Source organism: Tamandua tetradactyla, chromosome 19 (genome assembly GCF_023851605.1).
Source record: "Tamandua tetradactyla isolate mTamTet1 chromosome 19, mTamTet1.pri, whole genome shotgun sequence".
Lineage (NCBI taxonomy): Eukaryota > Metazoa > Chordata > Mammalia > Pilosa > Myrmecophagidae > Tamandua > Tamandua tetradactyla.
The window spans coordinates 7,597,668-7,622,927 of record NC_135345.1 but is presented as its reverse complement, the minus strand read 5'-3'; the positions used below and the strand labels follow the sequence as shown (position 1 = coordinate 7,622,927).

General features: G+C 41.0%; 1 protein-coding gene and 1 long non-coding RNA gene across 6 annotated transcripts in view; one reads left to right on the top strand and one right to left on the bottom strand.

Moving 5' to 3' along the window:
• Positions 1-25,260, top strand: part of STK32B (serine/threonine kinase 32B) — a 474,254-nt gene that overhangs the window by 317,571 nt on the left and 131,423 nt on the right. For all 4 annotated transcript variants that reach the window (XM_077136366.1, XM_077136367.1, XM_077136368.1 and 1 more), the window contains one exon: positions 14,234-14,407. In XM_077136366.1, coding sequence (XP_076992481.1) covers positions 14,234-14,407 — 174 coding nt within the window. The remainder of the gene's footprint in view (positions 1-14,233; positions 14,408-25,260) is intronic.
• LOC143663013 (uncharacterized) lies at positions 1,190-15,880 on the bottom strand. 2 transcript variants are annotated; one of them, XR_013165701.1, is made up of 3 exons: positions 15,604-15,789; positions 2,832-3,044; positions 1,190-2,723 (listed from the first exon to the last, which is right to left on the bottom strand). It is a non-coding gene; the product is annotated as an uncharacterized LOC143663013 (long non-coding RNA). The 2 variants fall into 2 exon arrangements; XR_013165700.1 differs by lacking the exon at positions 1,190-2,723 and having other exon boundaries at positions 2,771-3,044; positions 15,604-15,880.

Below are 25,260 nucleotides of genomic sequence, written 5' to 3'. Positions count from 1 at the left end.
GCCCAGGTCCTTTGGGATGACTGGAGCAGAGTCCATTCCGGAGAGTGATAAGGGCAGGATGGAGCCCTAAGTTGGCTTTAGGTAATAATACAAAGAAAAAAAAATTGTGAACATTTATTATGTGCCAGGGACTTCTCTGAGCCCTTTATACATAATAACTCCCTAAAGCCTTATAAAAACCTTCTTAGGAGATACCAGTATAATGCCCATTTCACCAAGGAGGAACTGAATCACAGAAGCTAGGTAATTCTCCAAGACCATGGAAACCTAGGTGTTTGCCTCTAGAGCCTTTGTCCTGATCTGAGCTTGAACCCATGCACTCCCTTCCGTGAGCCTTTTTACATGCCGTGCTTTATTTCTGGAACATTCTCCTTCTCTTGCCCCTTTCTTAGTGTATAAGCCATGGTTTATCTTCAGGGAGCAGCATCAACGTTAGGGAATTATTACACGGTACATATGTCTTACAGAATCTTTGGAGGGCTGAAGAACATACCCTGGGCTGAACCTCCAGGAACTATTGCCAAAGCCACAGGGAGAACTGGCCTCAGAGGAAGGGTCTCCACCCACCACCATTGGAAGCTGCCCCCCAGACTGAGACCACCCACTTAACAGAGTTCCTATCGCATGTGTGCATCTCACTGGTCTAAATCATTTTAGAAATTCTAGCTGCAAGGGAGTCTGAGAAAGATATTTCTCAGCTTCCTAGCCTTTGCAGTTACAGGAAAGCAAGCCAGCAGAAGGGTGGAATGGACTTGAGTGAAATGACTCAACGTTCCACTCCACCTAGCTAGTCCTACCTTCCTCAGATCACCTTTCCCCTTCAAGGTTTGGTAGCTGCCTCTCCTATGTACTGTGAGCTCCTTGAGTAGAGGGGTCACATCTGTTTGATCGATGCATCCCATCACAGGGCCTGGCATGTGATAGATGCACAATTCACATATAGGGGCTCCCCCACCTCCCCTCCAACCCCCACAGATTATCTTCCCAATTCACATTCCCCTGTGTGTCCTGAATTTTATTACCAAGGTTTCATGGAATGTATTAGGTTGTAGCATATGAAATTGCAGATTTTGCAGTTGACTCAAATTGGTTGAATATTGGCAATTTCACATAGCTCGACTCAATGTATATTGAACAGTACTTTTTTAGCTAATGTTTATTTGTGGCAAAAAATCGATATTTACAACTGTAAAATTCCAATGCAACATTTTTAACAGTGTAATATAAGGGCAAGTCTCAAGTTACATTCCAAATATGATTAAATGTTGAATAAGCTTTTGGCATTTTGAAAATCACACTAAGTATTGCCAAAATGGATGTGGGTCTCAGACACCGCTAAGGGTAAACAAAACCGTGTTACTGCAAAAGACACAAAACAAAACAAAAGACATTGTTAAAAACCAGATCAAGCCATCAGAAAGGAATGTTTTAAAGATTTAACATATTAACATGTAGGTTTCTGACCTATTTTTTTGTTGTGTTTGAGGAATTTGATTGAGAAGTTGGGTTTGATGAATAATGGTTACAATTTTTACCATTTAAAATAATGGGAAATATGTTCCTAACTGCTATGTTCATTCATGGCAACTGCTTTTTAAGAACAGATTTGTGATATTAGTCAGAAGATGCCTATCCTCGGTGTATGAGTAAAAAGCAAATGGGAAACGTCACCTCTATAAACTTGGAAGGACATGGACTGTTGCAGTTGAAGAGGAGGGATCCAGGGAGGGTGGAAAATGGCTCTGAAAATGCTGTTGCTGGGAGGATTTCATAGCAGAGAGGATTTGAGAAAAGCTGGATAGGACACTGGGCATGTTACTCAGCTGCTCTGAACCTCAACTCTGTCATCTGTAAAAGGGATAATAATACATCAAAGTGTTGAGGAATAAATGAGATCTGCAGTCTGAAGTGCCTTGCACAGAGCCATTGAATATCAGTATTTAATGATTTTAAGAGGCACTTAGGACTGTGCCGGCTACATGGGAAGCACTCAACAGGTGAGTCTTATTGTTCCTTTCCCAGTCTTTTATCTTTTTAAAAATACACCTTAAGGTGCCTGCCCATGCAAAAATAATAATAAAAATAACACCTTATAAATTTCTTTTGGGATTAGCCCAAGGGTACAATTTTGGCTCCATCTTATGTAATCAGACCTTGAGAGCTGGACTGTCCATATTTCTGTACCTTTTACTTGCTTCCAACAATAGAAGCTTCCAACTGCTTACCCAAGTTGGCTTCCAACTGCTAAGGAAATCAGGCTAAAGTTACCTGCTCATCATCTTTTTGCACTGGGGAACAGTACATTTGTTCTCCTTTGCTCCTTGTTTTTCCTCTCTGTCTCTTCCAGCAGCCTTACCTGTCTTTCGTTATTCTGCTGCAAATTCTTTAAAGGCATGTAGGATATAAATTAATAAAATCATTAAGCCCTAAGAACAATGCTCTGTATTTGTACAAGTAGGTAGCAGTTTACAGTTTGCAAAACTCCACTGCACAGAGGTTTTGTTAATAGATTGTTCCATGGTTTTTCCTGCCCGACTTTCCCTGGCCTGGAAGAGCTGGACAGCCTTTGAGAGTCTCTGCTGTGTTGCCTGGGGGAGTGAGAAGGAAGCTATGGTTACTTTTATAACCAGCTCCATTTGGTTTTCTGGGCAGGAGATAGGAGGTGAGAATCAATCTGTGATGAAGAACAGTGAGAGCCATCATGTTTGAGGAGCTTGAGGGTTCTGTGACCAACCAAAATTAAAAAAGAAAAAAACAGTTCAGAACTATGAACTTTGTTAAAGACTTATATGTACCAAACATCACTCAGATTTGATAAGCTCCTTTCTTACTCGAACTGTATGACCTGACCCAAGGTCCAGCACCCCACTGTTGGATTTCTGTAGCCGACGAGAGTAGTTTTGGCTACTCGGTTGCTGGATGTTAAATCTCAGAATCTCTGAATGTGAGCATGGCGGGTGAGCCCTTCTCTCTGGCTGCTCTCCCTCGAAGATCTGATTGAAGACAAAGTGGTCTGAACAGACACTCGGCTTCCCTCTTTGCCCCTGCGGGAGTAATGAGGACACAGGAGATGAGTGTCAGAGACACGTGGCCCAGATTTCCAGACTGACCATTCCAGGGAGTCATCACAGGCACCTCAGAAAAACAAACAGAGACGTGCATTTGTTTCAAATGGTTTAAGTAGCATCACACTGCTGGAAGGTTAAGAAGGGTTTGGGATTTCCTGCAGAAGCTGCCTTTTCCTTTCCACCCCTCCCTACCATTATCAATACTAACTGCTCTTTGTTGGGAACCTACTTACTATGTGCCAGGTACTGTGTGAGATGAGGAAAAGAGATTTGGTTCCCCCTGAGTAAGAGGGTCAGCTGGGCCCAGGTGTCCCAACTCCAGTTTCTTTCCCTCTGCATCAACTACCTCTCTCGTACTGGTTCATGCATATTTTCACACAAGGTACTTGGTTTGGCCTTTGGTTTGAAAGCTTCTCAAGGCTGGTCATATAGGACATGTGTCAGTTTCAAAGGATAAATGTACCCTAGAAAAGCCATGTTTTGATCCTAATCCCATTTTGTAAAGGCAGCTTTCTTCTAATCCTTATTCAGAACTGTATGTTTGAAACTTTTATCTCCCTGGAGCTGTGACTCAGTCAAGAGTGATTGTTAAACTGGATTAGGTGGAGACATATTTCCACCTATTCTAGGTGGGTCTTTATTACTTTGTTGGAATCCTATAAAAGAAGAAACATTTTTGAGAAAGCTTGAGCATCTGAAAGAGCAGAGAACACCACAGCACCATGAAGCAGAGAGTCCACCAGCCAGCAACTTTTGCAGATGAAGAGGGAAAATGCCTCCCGGGAAGCTGGAGAGGAGCTAGAAGATGATGCCGTTTGCCATGTGCCCTTCCACCCAAGAGAGAAAGCCTGACCATGTTCTCCATATGCCTTTCCAGATGAGAGAGAAACTCTGACCATGTTCGCCATGTGCCTTTCCACTTGAGAGAGAAACCCTGGACCTTATCAGCCTTCTTGAATCAAGGTATCTTCCCCTGGATAACTTAGATTATACGTTTCTATAGACTTGCTTTAATTGGGACATTTCTTCAGCCTTGGAACCATAAACTAACAACTTATTAAATTACCCTTTTTAAAGCCATTCCATTTCTGGAATACTGCATTCTGGCAGCTAGCAAACTAGAACAGGACATGACATGGTTGATCAACAAACCTCGGACAAGTCACTTAACACCTTTGTACCTCGAATTCTTCCATTGGAAAAATAGGATGACAATGACCAACTCTTGTGGTTAAATGGGATAACTGCTGAGGAACAAATAGGGTGTCCATGAAAGAAGGCTTCTTCTTGACCAGAGTTTGGAACTAATTGAGAGACAGACCTGGGAGTCTGATAGATGGGGGTGAAAATATCAGTTTTGTTACTGATGCAGTTGATTGGAGCACTCGGCTTTAGAGCTGCAACCCAAAAGGACTTGCCAACGCTTCAGCTATGTAATGCAATCATCCATAAGGCACCAGAAATGATGGACACCTGCAAGCCCTTTCCCATGACCCACTCTACCAGCCTGGCTTTGGCACAGAGTGAGTGCAAGCCCTCTATGGGCAGATCCCAAAGCATGGGAGCAACCAGAAGAGGCTGAGCAGAGCATACCCATCCTCCTTCCAAACTTAATGTCAGGTACCTCTCCAGATCCCTGGGCATGCATAAGGGGCTGTGGAGTGAGGCTGGGATGGTCATGCTTAATGGAAGTTCCTGAGCTCTGTAATGACAGGAAGCCAGAGGAAAAGGAGTTTCCCTTCAAACAATAACGTAAATAGAGTGTAGAGCCCAGAGACTCAAACAGAGCTTTTGTTCAAGTTTGCTAGCTGCCAGAATGCAATATACCAGAAACGGAATGGCTTTTAAAAAGGGTAATTTAATAAGTTGCTAGTTTATGGTTCCAAGGCTGAGAAAATGTCCCAATTAAAACAAGTCTATAGAAATGTCAAATCTAAGGCATCCAGGGAAAGATACCTTGGTTCAAGAAGGCCGATGAAGTTCAGGGTTTCTCTCTCAAGTGAGAAGGCACATGGTGAACACAGTTAGAATTTCTCTCTCATCTGGAAAGGCACATGGTGAACATGGCTAGGGTTCCTCTCTCATCTGGAAGGGCACATGGCGAACATAGCATCATCTGCTAGCTTCTTCTCCTGGCTTCCTGTTTCATGAAGCTCCCTGGAAGATATTTTCCTTCGTCATCTCAAAAGGTCACTGGCTGGTGGACTCTGCTTCTCATGGCTATGTCATTCTGCTCTGCTCTTTCTGAATCTCTCATTCTCCAAAATGTTTCATCTTTTATAGGACTTCAGAAACTAATCAAGACCCACGCAAATGGGTAGAGACATGCCTCTACCTAATCCAGCTTAACAACCACTCTTGATTAAATCGCATCTCCAGGGAGATGATCTAATTACAGTTTCAAGCATACAACATTGAATAGGGATTAGAAGAAATGGCTGCCTTTACAAAACAGGATTAGGATTAAAACGTGGCTTTTCTAGGGTACATACGCCATTTCAAACCAGCACAGCTTGCCTTCCCTCCAACCTTATTTCTCTCTGTTCTGGTCCCCCACAGATATTCTGGAGTGGGCATTATTGATAGAACAATGTACTACATGGAGTATGGGTTCTTTGGGTGTTTGATGACCCATTCATTCTTGAGTGCAGATGATGCCCCAGCAATGTGCTAAGTGCAAGGGTGTGATGCTGACCAGGCCAGGTCTCTGTGCTCAGAGAGTTCCTTGGCTGATGGGGAGGACAGACTTGGTTACAATATCATGAATGAAGTGCTACTTCATTCAATCACAGATGCTAGATTCTGGACATGGACTCATGTGGTTCAACTCCCAGATCTGCTATAAAATCTTGAATGTGGGGCAGGCCACGGTGGCTCAGTAGGCAGAGTTCTCACCTGCCATGCCAGAGACCTGTGTTAATTTCCCAGTGCCTGCCCATGCAAAAAAAAAAAGGTCTTGAATGTGTTATCTCTTCAAGCCTTTGTGTCCTGGTCCATGAAAGGTGAGCCATAAGAGTGCATACCTCAGAAGGCTGTTGTGAGAATTCAATGAGTTAATATAAATAAAGTACGGAGGACAGTGTCTGGCACATGGGAAGCACCCTGTTGGTGTTCACTATATTTTAGGGCACAAGGTAACAAAAAGGGGTTGCCCAACTCAGTTTTCAGGGATTAAGGAAAGTTTCCAAGAGAAGACAGCATCAGTCCAAACCAGTTTCACTAATGACCTTTTGGGTCAGATAACTCTTTGTCTTGGGCAATTTTGTGCAGTGTGAGATATTTAAGCACATCACTGGTCTCCATCAACTAGATGCTGTAACAATCAAACATGCCTCTAGGCATTTTCAAACGCCCCTGGGAGACAAAGTTAAGACCAAGGTTGAGAAGCCTCAGTTTAAACCGCAAAGCAAATGATGGGTCTGAGGAGGGGGTGGCACTTGAGAGAAAAGAGCCACCATAGGTGAGCGTGGAAAGGTGAGAAAGTGTGGGTGCATCCCAGGACTTGGTGTGGCCATCGGTACTAGCATCTAGTTCCCCTTAGGGTAACCCCAAGCTCATGTGAAATATCAAGTGCTGACTTCTAGGAAATCTTCAGCTTCTAGCACAGGGCCAGGGGCAAGGTGGTGTGCACATGAGCTTGAATTTGGGAAGTAGTCCCCGAAGAACATTCAGTTGGTGCTTTTCTTTGAACTTCTCCTCGGATTATGAAAGCTCATCTGTGAGCATGACACCCAGACCACATTCCCTTTGCTCCATTTAGTGTTATTTTCAGGGAAGTGGATTTTCTCAGAATGCCTTCTTCGTACTTGAGGAATATCTTACAAAAATGCTTACTGAAATTGCTATTCTGCTTATTGTTATCTTACTGTTAACACACTGTTCACCACATTAAATAATGTCATCGTCTAAAGCATCCAATGGGAGAAATCCCTCTCTGGTTTTAGTATTAGGAATAATCATACTTTTCCTTAACACCTGATTTATTTTTTTCTCATTGACACTGAATCATAAAGTTGATCATGCTTCTCTCTTTGCTCTGATTGCTGGGAAGATTAGAGAAAAACTTATGGCCCACTTCAGGCAAGCATTCAGGATTTTGGCATGAATTGGGGTATTTTTCCCTGCTTCCATTTTATTTAAGTCTTTTTTTATTCTTTGACCTGATCATTGGCCTATTTGCTTTTAATTTTATTGTATTAAATTAATTTCATCAGTCACTTTTAATACTTTTTGAAACAAGGTAGGAAATTAATACCTCCCACACCCTGAAAAAAGGACCTTTGGTTCTTCATTCTGATCTCTTCCAATGTCCAAACTAGGATTTATCCCTTCTCAGATTGCAACCTTCTTTGAACTTGCAAGCATGCCTGTTTATCCAGATTCCTCCATAGGACAAATTGTTGCAATGGAGATTAAGTTTCCCATTTGCGATCTCTATCGTTTCCATGAAAATGTACAGTACTATTATGAGAACATAATTAATTCTAGTACAAGAAGAAGCAAAAGAGACAAAGCCTTGAAACAGCACAAAACTACAGCGAAATAAATGAAAGATCATTCTCTGTTCTCCAATAATAACATGAGTCTTCTTGGGAATGCAGGGTCTATGGCCCAGGGCAAAATGTGGTTCTATAATGTGCGTGGGTGGTTCAATGGTAGAATGCTGCCTTCCATGCAGGAGACCCAGGTTTGATTCCTGGATCGTGCACCTAAGAAGAAAAAAGGAAAAAATATGTATTTCTGTAGCAAGAAAAAGCCACAACCTGAATTTTTCCTTGAATTATTGTTTACTTTGCATTTTGATTTTCCTGTTTAGAATTCATTCCAGTCTGCAAGTGTTCCCCTGAAAATTCATGTTGTTCCTCCAAAGAGTTCTGATGGAATATTGAATGAGATACCCTTTGACAATTTAGCTTTGAATTGAGAATGCAGAACCCACTGGTTATTAATGCAATGTTTCAATAGTCTATCAACTATTAGAATACAAATTGAGCTGTTGTAGGAGGCATATTATATCCTGCAGTCTCTTTTGAGGCATGGAAGTTTCTTATCCAATAGCAATTACATGAAAAAATGTATCTGATGACTATTTCCATTTCAGGAAAGTCAGTGTAAAGCAGTTAAAGTAAAAAGAGAAAGAAAGAAGAAACAGTTATTTCCTGTGCATATGTTACATTCAGGGATGACTCTTTCTACTGGAAAGGCTGTAGCCAGCACCTCCAACCTTGCCTCTCTGTATATAAGTCTAAGCTCTGCTTGACTCTCCTGGCTTCACACTACAGCTAGATTTCATCCATATTTGGGGCAATAGGATGACTGACGGCCTCTTAGTCACCCCTTCTGGCCTTGGAGATGTAGAGGAAAGGGCTTTTCTTTTTGAGTTCACATGCCAATCCCAGGTAGCACTCTGTGTGGTCCCTCTTGGACTCCATGGCCATTCCTATGCCAGCAGCCGAGGAAGCATACATACGTACTCATCAGCCAATCATTTATTTGCCTTTCTCTTTGCTGAGAGGGAATAAGCGTGAATCATCTGAAAACACTAATAGGGACCCAGAAGTAAGGAAAGAGATCCCCAATTAACCAGAATAATGGAATGGAGAGTATTGAGGAAACAGACTTTCAGGAAGCAAACTGGCCTCTGGTAAACTCTTCCCAACTGACCAATTCATCTTACAAGGCCAGTGTTACTGGGACACAAAAACTTAATCAGGACAATGGCAGATAGGAAAATATGGGCTATGGGTTAATGTCACTTGGAACATTAGATATGAAAATCTGAATGCAGTGAAAATATATGTATGTGTGTTTGTTTAGCTGTCTCTCAGTCAGGTAGAATTTAGCCTAAAAATGCAAAGACAATTTAAAATTTTAAAAAAAGTTTCTGCACCCACTCATGAGTGCACCCACTCACTCTAGAAAGATAACATAACTTTCCTAACCACATGTGGTAGTTAGATTTGGGTGTCAACTTGGCCAGGTGATGGCGCATAGTTCTGCTGCTGTGGACTTGAATCATTAGCATGTGAAACTTATCTGTGGCTGATTACATCTGTAGTCAGCTAAGGGGATTGCCTTCTGCAATGAGTGATGTTTAACTTAATTGGCTGGAGGCTTAAAAAAAGAAGGCAGAAAAGAGCTCAAGGCAACACAGCCCAAGCACTTCAGCATACCTCATCTCAGCACTCACAGCTCAGCCCAAACATTTGGAGATGCAGAAAGTAATCACCCTGGAGAGGGCCGTTGGAACCCAGAAACCAGGAAAGTCCAGCAGACATTGCCATTTGCCTTCCCATGTGACAGAGAAACTCAGATGAAAGGTAGCTACTTTTCCTCTGAAAAACTATAGATTTTTAACTAAATAAATCCCCTTATATTAAAAGCTGGGCAGGCCACAGTGGCTCAGCGGCAAGAACGCTTGCCTACCATGCCAGAGGACCTGAGTTTGAATTCCCGGTGCCTGCCCATGTTAAAAAAAAAAAAAAAGAAAAAGAAAAAGCTGATCCATCTTTGGTGTGTTGCATTCTGGCAGTTTTGGCAGACAAAAATGCCAGATAAATGATATCCATTGATTATACTCATAAAATACCCATTGCAAACAATTTACTTAATGGTGAAACACTTTATTAGAGTCCAGAATAAGATAAGAATGCCTATCATCATTCTTATAATCAGCATTTCACTGGAGGTCCTGTATAGTAAAATAAAATACGAAAAAGAAATTACAGACAAGAAGACTGGAAGAGTATAATCAGGACAGTTATTTTGTGGAAGATCTAATCTTCTTCATATAATAGACAAACCCAGAGCATTAGTGCAAAAGTATTAAGACTGATAATTAAGGGAAACTTCTGTAGAAGATGGGAGAGTATGGAGTGCCAGGACCAAGTTCTTCCTCCAAAACAAGTAATAAGTAGGTAGGAATTGTCTGAAACAACTATTTTGAAACTCTGGATGCCAGAAGAACACTATACAGCATCCAGGGAAGAACGGAAGGAAGAGGCTGATAAATTATGGTAAGGAACAGTAAGTTGCACTCCCTACATGGCAGCTACCATCACCCAAGCCCCATTCTCATGGCAGCTGCTGCAGGGTCAGTCCCTGTCCCCTGCAGCCCTAAGGAAGCACTGATCTTTAAATCTCCAAGACCAGAATGGAAGCAGGTATGGCCAATCACTGATCATGGCTTTTGATTAGCAAATTCAGATCCCTAGGGCCCATCTTTGAGGGCAGTTACTGTTTCAGCCTGACCCAGATAAACTGACTTGGTAGCCACTGTTTTAGTCCTTCCCAGACAGGGGAGAGGCAGTGGAGATTTAAAGATACAGTGCTTCCCTAGGGCTGCAGGAGACAGTTAATTGAAGGGCTGCATTTTCTGGGTAGGCCAGAAAAGCTCTGCTTTGGAACTGGTGGGAGAAGCTTTGGCACCCTTCCTGATGGCCTCCTCAGGGCACTTTAGAGCCAGTCTGCACTCCCTTCATGGGGCCTATATCGACTGGGAAAGACTGACTTGGAAGAATCCTCTTAATTGTGCCCTCCTTCCAGGATTTGCCCTCCACGCAAAAGCAGCTTGAGATGATGAAAGGAGTGTAAAAAGCTATTGAGATGGACAGTCTGGAACAAAGGGCTGCTGGCTTCAATCACCCAGGCGAAGGAGGTCTGTCTCCTGGGGGGCTCCAAAACAACTAACAAGAAAAAGTGCAGAACAAGACAGGGCCCAGAAAGACAGGGAAAACCTTGCACACTGCATTTGTCTTGGGCAGACCTTCCTAACAGGAGGACTGAAGCACAAAAAAATCTCTGTCTTGTCAGCAGATAATTACAAAACCAAGAAACAGATATCTCAGGGAGTAAATCCCAGAGTGATCATTTAAAATATTAAAATGTATAGTGTGTGCAGGAAAAGAGTAAAGATGAACAAAGAAACTGAAAAGGATGGCCCATCCACAGGAAGAAAATAAAAACACAGGAAATACCAACAGATAAGACAAAAATGTGCACATGCTTTAAAAAACTTTTTTAAAAATGATCTTAAAAGTGCTCAAGCAGATAAAGGAAGGTACAGAGAAAGAACTAAAGGATATCAGGAGAATACTGAATGAATAATATGAGCGTCTAAGTAAAGAGATAGAAATTTTAAAAAGGAGCCAAACAAAACTTTTAGAGCTGAAGACCATAATAACTCACATGAGAAATGCCCAGACGGGTTTCAAGAAGAGCTTGGAGCTGACATAAGAATCAATGAAATTGAAGGCAAGACCCTTGAAATGAGACAGACTGAGGCACAGAAAGAGAAAAGAAATATTAAAAGTGAAAATAGTACAAGACAGCCATGGCACACCACTGAGTTGTGCCATACCACCGTTCACATTATGGTATCTCAGAAACAGAAAGAGAGAAAGGGTTAGAAGTATTAGTCAAAGAAATAATGACAGAGAACTTCACAAACTTGGGAAAGATGTGAATATGCACATCCACAAAGCTCAGAGAACACCTAAAGGATAAACAGGAAGAAAAATACACCCTGTCATATATTGATCACACTATCAAATGCAAAGTTCTGAAAGCTGTAAAAGAAAGACAGCCTATAACATTCAAGGGAGTCCCAATTAGACTGAGCACTGATCTCATCAGAAACCATGGAGGCAAGGAGGCAGTGGGTTGAAATACTTAAAGTGCTGGAAAAAAAAAAAACAAAATTGCCAACCAAGAATTTTATATCCAGTAAGACTCTTTCATAAATGAGGAAGAGATTAATACATTCTCAGATAAGCAAAAGCTAAGGGATTTCAGCATCACTAGACTTGCCCTACAAGCAATGCTAAAGGGAGTTCTTCGGACTGAAATGAAAGGACACCAGACTGATTCAAAGTAGCATAAAGAAATAAAGATCTGCAGTAAAGGTCTTAGGACATTTTTTCCAGAAGCCGAAAGTAGACACTTGGGACATTTTCTCTATGCATGTTGGTTGGTCTTGGCATGTTACCTATGCATCACAAATGGGCAAGAGGCCATAGGTGGACCTAGACATGAGTACAAGAGCAGCAGATGAGTTAGAAGAGTATCAAATGCAGTGGATGGATTGACAAGGCCAGTGTACATGGGAAATCTAAGACCTGAGTCTGAGCCTGAGACAAGGAGACTGAGCCCAGATGAAATGGCTACATCACCAGAGACAACATTAAAGTGAGCATGAACCAGTAGAAGGCAGGGAAGCCTCCTCATGGAGCCAAGACTCCTCTTCCATATCAGATCCTGGGAACCCAGAATATTATCTTATTCCCCTGTCTGACCGGCCAATTCATATCTGGGACTCTGGGCATGTCACAATGGGGCATGCCCCCACCATGCTCCCAGCCTCCAAACCTTCCTTTCTGCTACAAGCCTGCCCCTTCCAGCTTCTGCCCACATCTCGCTCCATATTGAGTCCACTCAATGTCCTCTTAGAATCAGGACATGCCTCTCACTTCACAGAGATCAGAGACAATGGCCTGCCCATGATTACAGCACCAATTGGAAGAGAGGAAATCCGACAGTCCAGGCTCTCAGGCTCCATTGCTGTGCAGGTGCTGCTGCTTCCTAGAGGCTCCAGGCACAAGGATGGGCCAGAAGAAGAGCTGCTTGGAATCACTGTGAGGGGTGAGAGGAATAGGGGCTCATTCCAAGTACAATCTCCTTGTGTTGTTTTTCTAGAAAGGAGCAGCCCCCTGGATTGTATGGGCTTTTTCGGGAGTGTGTGCAGAGACCAGATGACTCCCCCAAGGAACAAGGTCAATGGTGAGAAAAGAGATCAAACGAAGTGGAGTTACTATGGCTAAGAGATTTGAAATGGAGTTGGGAAGCCATGGAGAAAGTTGCTCTAATGCACGTCTCAGTCAGATATCACAAAGTGCCCAGGCAGGCAAAGCCAAAAGCACCGTCTGGATGCCATGAACCAACTGCAAGTTCAAGAAGTCAATAAACTGTCTAATTTGAAAGACATTTGGAAAGACCCAAATATCCACCAATCATTGTTCTTTACAAACAACTTATGTAATTTCTTCTTTTTCTTTAAAAACCCTTGCTTGGAAGCCCCAAAATGTGACACAATTTGGATTGGTACCTGTATCTGTGCTCCCCAAATTGCAATTCTAAGACCTCAGATAAATGCTTTTGTTGCCTTGCAAAAACAAACAGAAACTGAAAACTAAGAGATCAGTCAAGTTTTCATCTACAAGATAAACATGCAAATTTCAGAGTATTTTTTTATCCCAGCAAAGACCAGTTAGCAAACCTTTTTTTTAAATAAAAGATTATATCTGCAGTTACAATTAAAGCTATAAAAACATCTTGTGTTAAAAAAATATATATGCTGGAACTTTATGTAGAAAAATGTAGAACTTTATTGACAAATGTAAAAGAAGACCAGAATAAATGGAGAAATATTCCAAGTTCATGAATTATTAAAGATTCAAAATTATAAAAATGTTAATTATCTTAAGTTAATGTATAAACTAAATATAAGTCCAATAAAAATCAAAGTATGATTTTTAAAGGAACTAGACACATTTATTCTAAAATTCACATGTAAGAGAAAAAGTACACCAGTAGCAATGGCAATTTTGAAAAACAAGACTGAAGTTCCCCATGTCAGATCTCAAGGCTGTCGATGAACATGTTTTGCAGGCTCCAGTTTGTCAAGAGTTTCATCGTTTGATTTTCTGTCTGGTTCCTGCATGGGTCCTGGCTACATTTACCAGATGGACCTTCCAGGAACAACTGTATCTGGGAAAAAATCAGTGCTTCCTACTTGTAACCCTACCTTGGGAGAAGTTCCTGGGCAGGCCTTACTTTGCAACCTCTTTATTCACATTCAGCTGTTCCTGAAATGCATCCTTTGGAGCATAGATCAGGTGCCAGACTAAGATTAGATTTATACTGAAGCAGATACAAAATTCAGCTTGTACCCTCAAATGGTCCTGGACCACCCAACAGTCTACCTGATCCATCTCACCACTGCCTGAGCCAGCAGGCAGACCACTGCTTGCCAGTAGCTCACCATGACTTAGCCAACAACAATACCTCTTTCTGAACCTCAGTTTGCTCTTCTTTAAAGTAGGGGCAGTGGTTTTGAGAATGTCAGAGCCGCCTTCATCCCTAACCCTCTTGTCCCTCGGTGCTCCTAGGTACTCCTTCCAGGATGAGGAAGACATGTTCATGGTGGTGGACCTGCTTCTGGGAGGAGACCTTCGCTACCACCTGCAGCAGAATGTGCATTTCACGGAGGGAACTGTGAAACTCTACATCTGTGAGCTGGCCCTGGCCCTGGAGTATCTGCAGAGGTACCACATCATCCACAGGTAATCAGGCTATGGGAGGGATGCCTCTGGATGTTGGTGTCCTGGGGGCAGAGTGTGATAGGAGCAATCTGCTGCAGTGTGGAGAAGTATTTTATCTCTGAGGTTGCTAAGGAGTGGTAATGAATGGAGATATTATAAAACAGAACAACTTTTATTAGTGCTTCTGCATCCTCTACAGAGATCCCTTACTGCCTGTGTCTGAGGCAGCTTACTCTCACCACCTGACCCGCTTGGTGTACCACTGCTAGAAACATGGCTGGTGGTGGGCCTTTCTTCTCCATTCCAGTGTGTCTTGGGGGAGGCTGGAACATATCCTTCCCCCCATTTCATGTTACAGAAGTCACAGTGGCATCATGCCACGAATGAGCTGGGGGTGTCAGGGATTCTACGCCCTTCCTTTCCATACTTTGAAGCCAATTCTGTGCATTTTGGAGGATTTCTTCCTCTTAAGACATCTCAGTTGGTTCTGAACTTTGGATATAAACTCTGAATTTCTGCTGTGTCCCCAGGAAGATTACATCTCCCATGTCTGTGCCCAGCAGTGCTGTGTCTGGCACAGGTGAGCACAATGGATTTGTTTGCAGATGGATTCAGCAAGATGCTTCAGAAGGTGATAGTGTCATTAACAAAGTCTTCTCACTGATCTCAGAGGAGAGGGACAGGTGTTAGTGGCTCCAAATTTATTCACTCTTCGTCTTGCCCTGTGCTGAGCTTACTCCTAACTTCTTACATGATTTTTGAAGACTTGGAAAATATAGGACTTTAACTTCTAGGTAAGGTGGTAGTTTAACAAATACACACATCTATATTTGTTCCCTTCTAAAAGCCCACCAAAATGATAGCAAAGCAATGAGAAATTCACATAAATGAAGATAATTGAAGAAGAGATTGCAGAAAAATATCTGGGGAACTCAAAAGAAGAGTGGTAAATGACTTAGGATATCAGAAACTGAATATCAGATTGTTAATGGGAAGATTCATGAACAATAGACATTAAAAAATCCCAAAAGTCTCAGGGATTAGTGGCTTTTAGTATCTATGGTAGTGCTGTGGAAAGAAGAATTGGTTGAAACCTTCTTAAGATGTGTTGAGAATCCCAGGTTCCTTTACCCACTCTACTTAGCTGGATGCTGCCCTTCCTCACCCAAGCAGAAGAACAAAAGTTTGTCCCTTAAAGAGGGTAAAATAGAGATTACCTGGACTGGAGGGCATCAAGCATATTTGGGTAGGGATCCTGTATTGAAAACAGCAGGATTAACTAAGCAAAACCAGATACTGAAATGATATCTCCCTCAATCTCAACTGGGTTCAGGGAATGGTGGCCTTCATAGCATCATCCTCCAGGCAGGAAACTAGAATGATTTAAATGGGGGTGTGACTGAGCCAGGAGAAAAGAGATTGTGACATCAAAAGTTCTCCATGGCAACTTACCAACAATAAGCCCCACTCATTTGCTACAAGCTCCCAATGAGGTTGGTACAGCCAAGGATTTTTAGACATCCAGGGAAAATTTATAACATGAAGAGCCAAACAGTCAATGGAAAAACACTTGAAAGGAACAGAGATTGTTCAAAGAGATGAAAACATCAAAATAATCATGATTGGTATTCTCAGAGGGGGAAGAGAAGATCTTTGCAAGTATAAAATAAGAAATAACATATTTTCCAGTTCAAAAAACAAATCTCAGGGCGGGCCGCGGTGGCTCAGCGGGCAAGAGTGCTTGCCTGCCGTGCCGGAGGACCCCGGTTCGATTCCCGGCCCCAGCCCATGTAAGAAACGAACAAACAAACAAAATATAATAAAAAACAAGAAAATGTTTAAAAATGTTTCCCTTTCTTCCTCCCTTCCTTCCTTCCATCCTTCCTTTCTTCTCTGTCTTTCCTTCCCTTCCTCCCTCTCTCTAAAAAAAAAAAAAAAAAAAAAAAACAAATCTCAGAGCTCTTATAAATTATAAATATGAAATCAGAGATGAAAAACCCAAAAGATATGTTGGAAGATAAAACTGAGGACATCTGCTATGAAGTAAAGAAAAATGATGAAAAATACAAGCAAAAAATAGAGGTCCAATTCGGAGAGTTCTTGAAAGAGGTAGACAGGGAAAGGGAGTGGAGGGAGGGAGGGGAGAGGGAGAAAGAGAGATAGAGTCAAAGAAAAAAATGAATGTAGGGGGAAAGATCATCAATGAAATAATTTAAGGATCTCCAAAACCAGAAATAACTTGAGATTCCAGATTGAAAGGGCCAACCAAGTGTACCGTGTGGTGGCTAAAAATAGATGCTTATCAGAACATACTGTTGTAAAACTTCAGGTCTTTCAAGCATCCGGAGAAGAACAACAGGCCACATAGCGTGAAGGATGAGAATAGTTTAGGGGTTCTCAAATACTAGATGGCAGTAGAGACATGCTCATCAATTAAGTATGAGAGTATAAATTTTCACAATTTCCAGGTCTCAAAAAAGCATCTGACAGAAATGAAGGGGGGACATTACTACTGACCCCACAGAAATAAAAAAAAAAATGTCCTAAGAAGATACTTTGAAGAATTGTGTTTACAAGTTAGACAACTTGGATGAAATGCAAAAATTCATAGAAACACATGGGCAAATAAAAACCACAACAAATTATAGGAGATTGAATTAGTCATCAGAAGTCTCCCAAAAAGAAAAGCGAAGGACCAGATGACTTCATAGGTGAATGCTACCAATCATTCCAGGAAGAATTAATACCAATCCTGTTCACAACACTTCCAAAAAAATTGAAGAGGAGGGGACACTACCCAAATCCTTCCATGAGGCCAACATCATGCTAATACCTAAGAAAGAAAAAGATACTACAAGAAAATAAGACTACAGACCAATTTCTCTAATGAATATAGATGCAGAATTCCTCAACAAAATACTTGCAAATCGAATCCAACAGCACATTAAAAGAATCATACACTGTGATCAAGTGGTATGCCAGAGTAAGTCAATGCAAGAAATAATGCAATACACTACATCACATCTACAGATTGAAGGAGAAAAACCCTGTGATCATCCTGATTGAAACAAAAAAAAAGGCATTTGACAAAATACCTCATCTTTCCTCTGGTAAAACACTTCCAAAAATAGGAATAGAAGGAAACATCTTCAACATAGTAAAGGAGAGATATGAAAAACCTATAGCTAACATCCTACTCAGTGGTGAAAGACTTAAAGCTTTCCCTCTAAATCTGGAACGAGGCAAGGATATCCACTGTCTCTACTATTATTTGACACTCTTACTGAAAGTTCTAGCCAGAGCAGTTAAGCAAGGAAAGAAAAACTACATCCATGTTGGAAAGGAAGGATTAAAACTTTCACTATTTGCAAATGACATCATATATATATATATAGAAAGTCCTGAAAATTACAATTAAACTACTAGAGCTATTAAACAAGTTCAGGTAAAGTTGTGGTATGCAAGAACAACATGCAAAAATCGATAGTGTTTCTATACACTAGTAATGAGCACTGAGGAGAAAATCAAGGGTAAAATCCATAGCAAGTAAAAGGAAAAAATATCTAGTAATAAATTTAACAAGGATGTAACGGACTTGTACACAGAAAACTACAAAAGAAATCAAAGAAGACCTAAATAAATGAAAGGGCATTCTGTGTTCATAGATTAGAATACTAAATATCGCTAAGCTGTCAATTCTACCCAAATTGATTTACAGATTCAACACAACCCCAATCAAAATTCCAACAGCCTACTTTGCAGAAATGGAAAACTGAATTATCAAATTTATTTGGAAGGCAAAGAGTCCCCAAATAGCCAAAAACATCTTCCTTACAGCATATTAAAAAGCTACAGTCAAAACAGCTTTATTGGCATAAAGATAGATATATTAACCAATGGAATCAACTTGAGAGTTCAGAAATAGACTCTCACATCAATGGCCAATTAATATTTGATGAAGCTTCCAAGTCCATTCAACCAGGAGAGAATAGTTTGTTCAACAAATGGTGCTGGGAGAATCGGGTATCCATTTGCAAAAGAATGAAAGAGAGCCCCTATCTCACACCACATACAAAAATTAATGGATCAAAGACCTAAATATAAGAATTCGGACTATAAAACTCCTATAAGAAAATGTAGGGATGCATCTTCAAGATCTTTTGGTAGGCATGGTTTCTTAGACTTTGCACCCAAAGTACAGGTTATGAAAGAAAAAAATAGATAAATGAGACGTCCTCAAAATTAAAAATTCTTTTCTGCATCAAAGGACTTTGTCACAAAAGTGAAAATGCATTCTACTCAATAAAAGAAAATATTTGGAAACCATAAATCTAATAAGGGTTTAATATTCAGACTATATAAATAAATCCTGCAACTCAGCAAGAAAAAGACAAACAATCCAATTTAGAAATGGGCAAAAGAATAGACATTTCTCCAAAGAGGAAATACAAATGGCTAGAACGCACATGAAAATAAGTTCAGCATCACTAGCTATTAGGAAAATACAATTCAAAATAACAATGAGATATCATTTCACACCTATTAGAATGGCCAATATTAAAAAAAGAAAGAAAACTACAAGTATTGGAGAGGCACATACATTCATTGCCAGTGAGAATGTAGAATGGTGCAGCCGCTGTGGAAGACAGTCTGGCAGTTCCTCAGGAAGCTAAGTATAGAATTACCATATGAACTGGCAATCCTGCACTAGGTATATACCCAGAAGAACTGAAAGCAGGGACTCAAACAGATATTTGCACACTGATGTTCGTAGTAGCATTATTCACAATTGCCAAAAGATGAAAGCAACCCGTGTCCATCAACCAACGAACAAACACAATGTCATATATACATGAATATACTGAATATAATTCAATCTAAGGAGGAATGAAGTCCGTATACATGCAACAACATGGATGAACCCTGAAAACATCATGTTGAGTGAAATAAGCCAGGCACAAAAGGACAAATATTGGATGATCTCACTGTTATGAACTAATTATAATAAGCAAACTCACAGAGTTAGAATATAGAATATAGATTATAGATTAGGCTTGGAGAATGGGGATTTGAAGCTTAGCTTATACAGAATTTCTATTTAGGCTAATGATAAAGGTTTGGAAATGGATGGCAGTGATAGTTACACATTATTGTGAGTGTAATAATCACTGATCTGTATAACAGAACATGGTTAAAAGATGAAACTTTAGGATGTATATATTACTAGAATAAAATTAAAAGCTAAAACATAGGGTAGTACAGCACAGAAAACCCTCCTGTAGATGGTAGGCTACAGGTAATAGTACAAGTACTTGTAATAGTAAAAATACAGGAATATTCTTTCATAGGTTATAATAAATGTATGACGAAGTGGTGTTAATAGAATAGTACATGGGAAAACACAATGTAAATAATGAATGATAGAACTATTTTAATAATCTTTCATCAATTGTAACAATGATTAACTACTTAAAAAAAACTACACCGTTTTTTAAAAAATGCTATCATCTAAGTAACAAATGTTCCAAACCAACACAACGTGTACGGGACTCCTGTAATTTATGCAGATTGTTTTGTAAACTCACAAGTTCTTTAATAATAGTAATGATAAAGATACATGTCATATACTTTTCCTCAAGTAGCTATTAGAAGCTGAGACAGGCGCCTCTAAAATTAAGGAATAAGTCATGAAGGAGGGAGAAATGGAATACAGAACATTGGAGCTCCCATAAAGAAGAAGGGCTGTGCCTCATTTAGACCATGGCAAGTTCTCATTGGAGTGAATCAAAGGTCTGGAAAGAGTGTTCTGGAAGGATCCCTGATGCATCTGGCTGTCTCATGAGGCAATTCATTTAGCTAGAAAAGAGCCTGGTTTACTGTATTTTATCCTGCAGACCTTTAACTAATTTCCTTCAAAGAAACGGGGTTACTTTATTACTGCTTTCATAGCCAGTCCACTGTTTATGGCAATTCATTGTTCTTCAGGAATTGAAAATTATACATTGTCTCATTTTAATTTTTAAAGCCTGTTTTATTTTCTCTGAAACTTTCCTGTTCTGCTTGATTCTGGCCATGCTTAGAGTCAAACTCATTATTGTGATCATGCCTAAAACAACTCAGCCTAGGAGAGGTGGACTTCTTTTTTTTCAGCTTAAAAGTGCCCAGTGTATATTACCTGGCTCCTTAGAACATTTCACTGTTTAAAGTTGAATAAATGAAGAAAATAAAAAAAAAGAGTCTGAAGTTGAATAGATGCAAAGTTCAGAGAAAATGCAACAGCAGCAGCAAAAAGTAAGATCATTATTAACTCTAGGGAATGAAAATGTTATATAGGAGAAGAAAAGTAATCACACCTTACTTATTTGGATTATCTCTGTAGAGCATACATCACCATAATCACTTAAACCCTGAACAGGGATATAACTGAAAATCCAATACTACTACACTAGGAAAATGAAGAATGGGAAGAGTCCTGAGAGAAGGAAAGACTACTAAATCTTCATCTTCCACAGTAGTAGGAAGTGAACACTTAAAGAGTCCGAAATTGGAAGTCAGTAAGTAGTCACATAAACTCCATCTAGACGTACGGAGTTTGTCTTCGTTTCTTACAGATACTGCAACAAAAGCACCACAATCTGTGTGACTTATAATGGCAGAAATTTGTTGTCTTAGAGTTGGAGGCTTGAAGTTCAAAACTGAGGTGTCAGAAAGGCTGAGCTCCCTGTGAAGTCTATGGAGCTTTGTCCCTCTCTTGCTGGCAGTCCCTGGTATCCCTTGACTTGTGGCTGAACACAGTCTCTGCCTCTTGTCTCACAGCTGTCTTCTCTCTTCTGTGTCTGTCTGTGGCTGAATGTCCTCTTCTCGGAAGGGCACCAGCCATGTTGAATTAGGACCCATCATCTTAACTAATAACATCTTCAAAGATTCTGTTTCCAAATAGGATCACAGTCATAGACGCAGGGATTGGGATTTTGAAAGTATCTTTTTGGGGACACAGTTTAATCAATAACTGAGTTAAATACTAAAATTATAACCTCAGTGAGATTAATCAATGGAAAGGGATAAATGGGGGATAAAGTGACAGGATTGCTGTTATTTTGTATCAGAGCTTGACTCTGTGAACCATTTGTACCTGTAACTTTGATACAGTTAACACTAACAAACACAACTGTGCTGATTGGAAGGTGTTGATAGCCCCTAGAAAAATCTATTCTTAACTCTGTTCTTGTGGATGTGAACCCATTGCAAGGAGAATCTTTCCATGAGGCTACTTCAGTTAAGATGTGTCCCACCTCAACCAGGATGGGTCTTAATCCTCTTACTGGAGTCCTTGAGAAACAGAATGAATTCAGACGTGAGAAAGAAAAAGCTACAGCCGGTGCAGCCAAAAGCTGAAGATCAACGAAACCAAGACACACCACCAGGTGCCAAGTGAAAAGCTAAGGACCAAGGGTGACTGACCAGCAGAATGCTGTGTCCTTGGGAAGAAAGCGTCGCCTTGATTTGGATATTTTCCTGGCCTCAAAATTGTGATCTAATAAGTTTCCATTGTTTAAGATGGACCACTTCATGGTATTTGCTTAAAGCGACAACCAATCAAAATTTTAAGAAGACTTTTAAAAATTCTATTTTGGACTCTATTTTGGAAGTAGAATCTTTGAAGATGTTATTAGCTAAGATGAGTTAAGATGAGGGGTCCTAAGATGTAGAGAGTATTTACTGAGGCCCATTGTTCATTCACTCAGTCCTTCACTAGAGAGACTTTGAACACAGTCTCTCTGCCTCCAGGGGCTGCGTGTGCAAGCACCGGGCTGTAATTGTTAAAGGTCACACTGTGGCATGGATGGCTCTGGGAGGGGCTGGGCTTTTTAAAAAGTACCAAAGGGAGAGGGTTCTTTATAGATCTGTTACACTTGTATCACTCACATATCACCAGAGCCATGCCTGTCCTAGTGTACAACAAGTGATCTATTTACCTAAGTTCTCCCTGGCACTGGGTCTTACGGCATCGCACAGGTAGATGCCAGCTTTCCAGGGCAGAACAGGGACAGACCTGGCAGAAATGGAACAGCCACGTGAGACTATGACTGATTGGACCTATTTGACTCGATTTCAATACGTTTAAGTCTCTCTCAAAGATGTTTCTCCTTAAGTATCAACATGTGGGGACATGTGCCTGAGAATCCAGATCTACTCCAGAGAAAAGGGGCTATCTAGCAATTTAGGATTTTCTTTAAAAAATCCAGTTACTAAAAGGTGTCATTGTACTCTTTCTGAAATTATAGACTTGACTCAGATTTGATTCAGTCTTTTCTTCCTCCTACATTGTCCAGTAAATCTCGTTTAATGTATATGTGTGCACAGACTTGAAATTGTATGTCTGCATACAGCTATATGTAGTGATATATGGTAAAACTTTGCTTTAAGGGATTTAAACTTATAAATCCCTTACTGTGTGTGTGCCAGACACTTTGTTTGCCATATTTTATACAAACAGAGGAACATTACTTCTTTCAAGGTAGCCATACTTGCAAGTCATTGAATCATTCCAAGGTTGGATTGGCAAGGATTTTTATTTTCCATCTTGGCAGCCTTGGTTGGGCAATTTACTCAACATTTTGAACCTCAATTTCCTAATTTTTAAATGGGCTTAATAAGGTATGCACCACTGGGTTGTTGCACAAATTCAGTGAGAATGGTTCATAAAGAATTTAAGTGTGTCTGGCTTCTTTTAGGTGCCAAATTGCCTTCAAAACCAGATGTTCAATCTTTCACGTACACTCAGTGGTAAGAAACCCCGTCCTTTAAGGGCGGTGTTGTAGATCTTGAGAAAATCAAAGGTATTTCAGAGCATAACTTGGTGAACCTTGAAAGTCCCCAAGCAGGCCAATTATTTAAGCATTCAAAATAAGGTATTGTTTTAAAACAGTTAGAAGATGTGCTTTTCATAGCATTGAAATTGGCCCTTCATTCTTTCATCAACCATCTGTGCTAAGCAGTGTGCCAGCCCCTAGGAAGAAAACGGTGGGTGAGACATTGTCCTGCATCTGAGCAGCTTCTCTGGGTGGAAGGGGCACCCATGCCAGAGGCCAAAACACTGCAAATCACCACTGTAGCCTGCAGGAACTCTCAGAAGCCTGAAGTGGGGCTAGGCAGACCAGAGGGACCGTGGAGGCAGGGAACACTTCCTTGGAGATGAGCAGCCAGTGATTTGTAGGGCAATGAGGCCTGCCGTTGGGAGGCCTGGGTGGTGGCCGGTGGGCAGACCCTGCCATGGGAGGCTGGGAGGGAGCTCATGCCGAAGAGCCTGTTTCTTTATATTCACTGTTGAGTCCAAGCTGGAGAGGGACCCATCCTACTGGTAATTGAGAATGGTCTTTCTGAAGCCCCTGAAAATCCTTCCCAAGGAGGTTCATTAGCCAGTGCACATTACTGGACTATGTATCCAGAAATTTCAGGTCCTACAAAACCAAAGCCATAACAATGATGAAAATGAATCAAGTTTATTAAACTCTTATGCCTCAAGCATAACTTTAAACAATATAGTTACACATACGTGTGTATACAATGTGCATATATATATGTGTAGGTGTATATATACACGTATACATGCAAAAGTGTGTGTAATATTTATCATCCCATTTTACAGAGAGGTTAGGTGGTTGACCCCAGGATACACAGCTGGCAGGCCATGGAACCAGACTACATGTGAAATATTCTGACTCCAGATCCCAGCCCGATAACCATCATGCCATGCTTCCTCACTGTTCAAATTGCACTGAAGAGTTTACAAAGTGCTTGTATCAGTGAGTGTGTCTGCATATGTTGACATAAAAATAAACCTTGTGGATCTCTCTGCATTCTCATCCACAGGTGGGGGTTTAGGACTGCACATTCCAGTTGTGAGTGTGGAAGGAAGGCTTCTGGCCATCAGAGACCCAGCCAGGTACCACTACTGAGCAGTGGAATTGGAGTCTACCTTGGCATTAAAGGTTCTCCCCTCCACAGCTTGCTGCTTTCACAGATGCAAAAGGAAAACGAAGGTTAGGTCCTGCCCAAGTCCCCTCCAGCTAGTTTATAGACCAAGTCAGAACAAGACAAGATATCCCCGTCTTCAGGGGCAGTCCTGACTACCTTATCTAGATCATGTTCCTTCTCATTCTTTCTGCCCATTCTTCCCAGAACACACAGTCTGCTTCCTTCCCGCAGTGTAATCCCAAATGGTAATGAATTTGCCATTCACTACTTGTTTCTAGGAAGCCATAGCATGAACCTGCACAGTCTATATGTTCCCCGAAGCCAGGCACCTTTTCTACCTTATTATCTTCATATCTTCAACACTGTGGTTGGTTGGAGTATGTACCCCAACCAACAGGTTCTTACTCCTATTCCCCCTTTCTTTGGATGTGAGCCCATTTATAGATAGGACCTCCTGAAGGTATTATTTTAGTTAATGTGTGTGACCCACTGAATCAGGGTGAGTATTAGCCTGTATGACTGTAGGCCTTGTAAAGAGAAGCCAGAAATCACAGAAGCTTGAAAGAAGACGACGTCACCATGGGACAGGAGGCAGAAATACAAGCCAAGGGGCCCCAGGGGTTGCTGGCAGCCAGTATCAGAATGCTGTGTCCTTTGGAGAGAAAGTGGGACTTTGCCAGTATCTAGATTTGGGCTTCTCCGAGCCTGAGAACTGAGAGCCAATAAATTCCCACATTTGGACAGAGGGGATCCAAATGCCAAGCCATTGGGTGACATGTGTCATAGCAGCTCTATCAAACTTAAGAGAGACACCTTTTTGATGAATTGATTGAAGTGGGTAAGGAAGGAAGAGTAGGCTTTACTTGAAAACACGGGTTCCCATTTATTAAATCAAT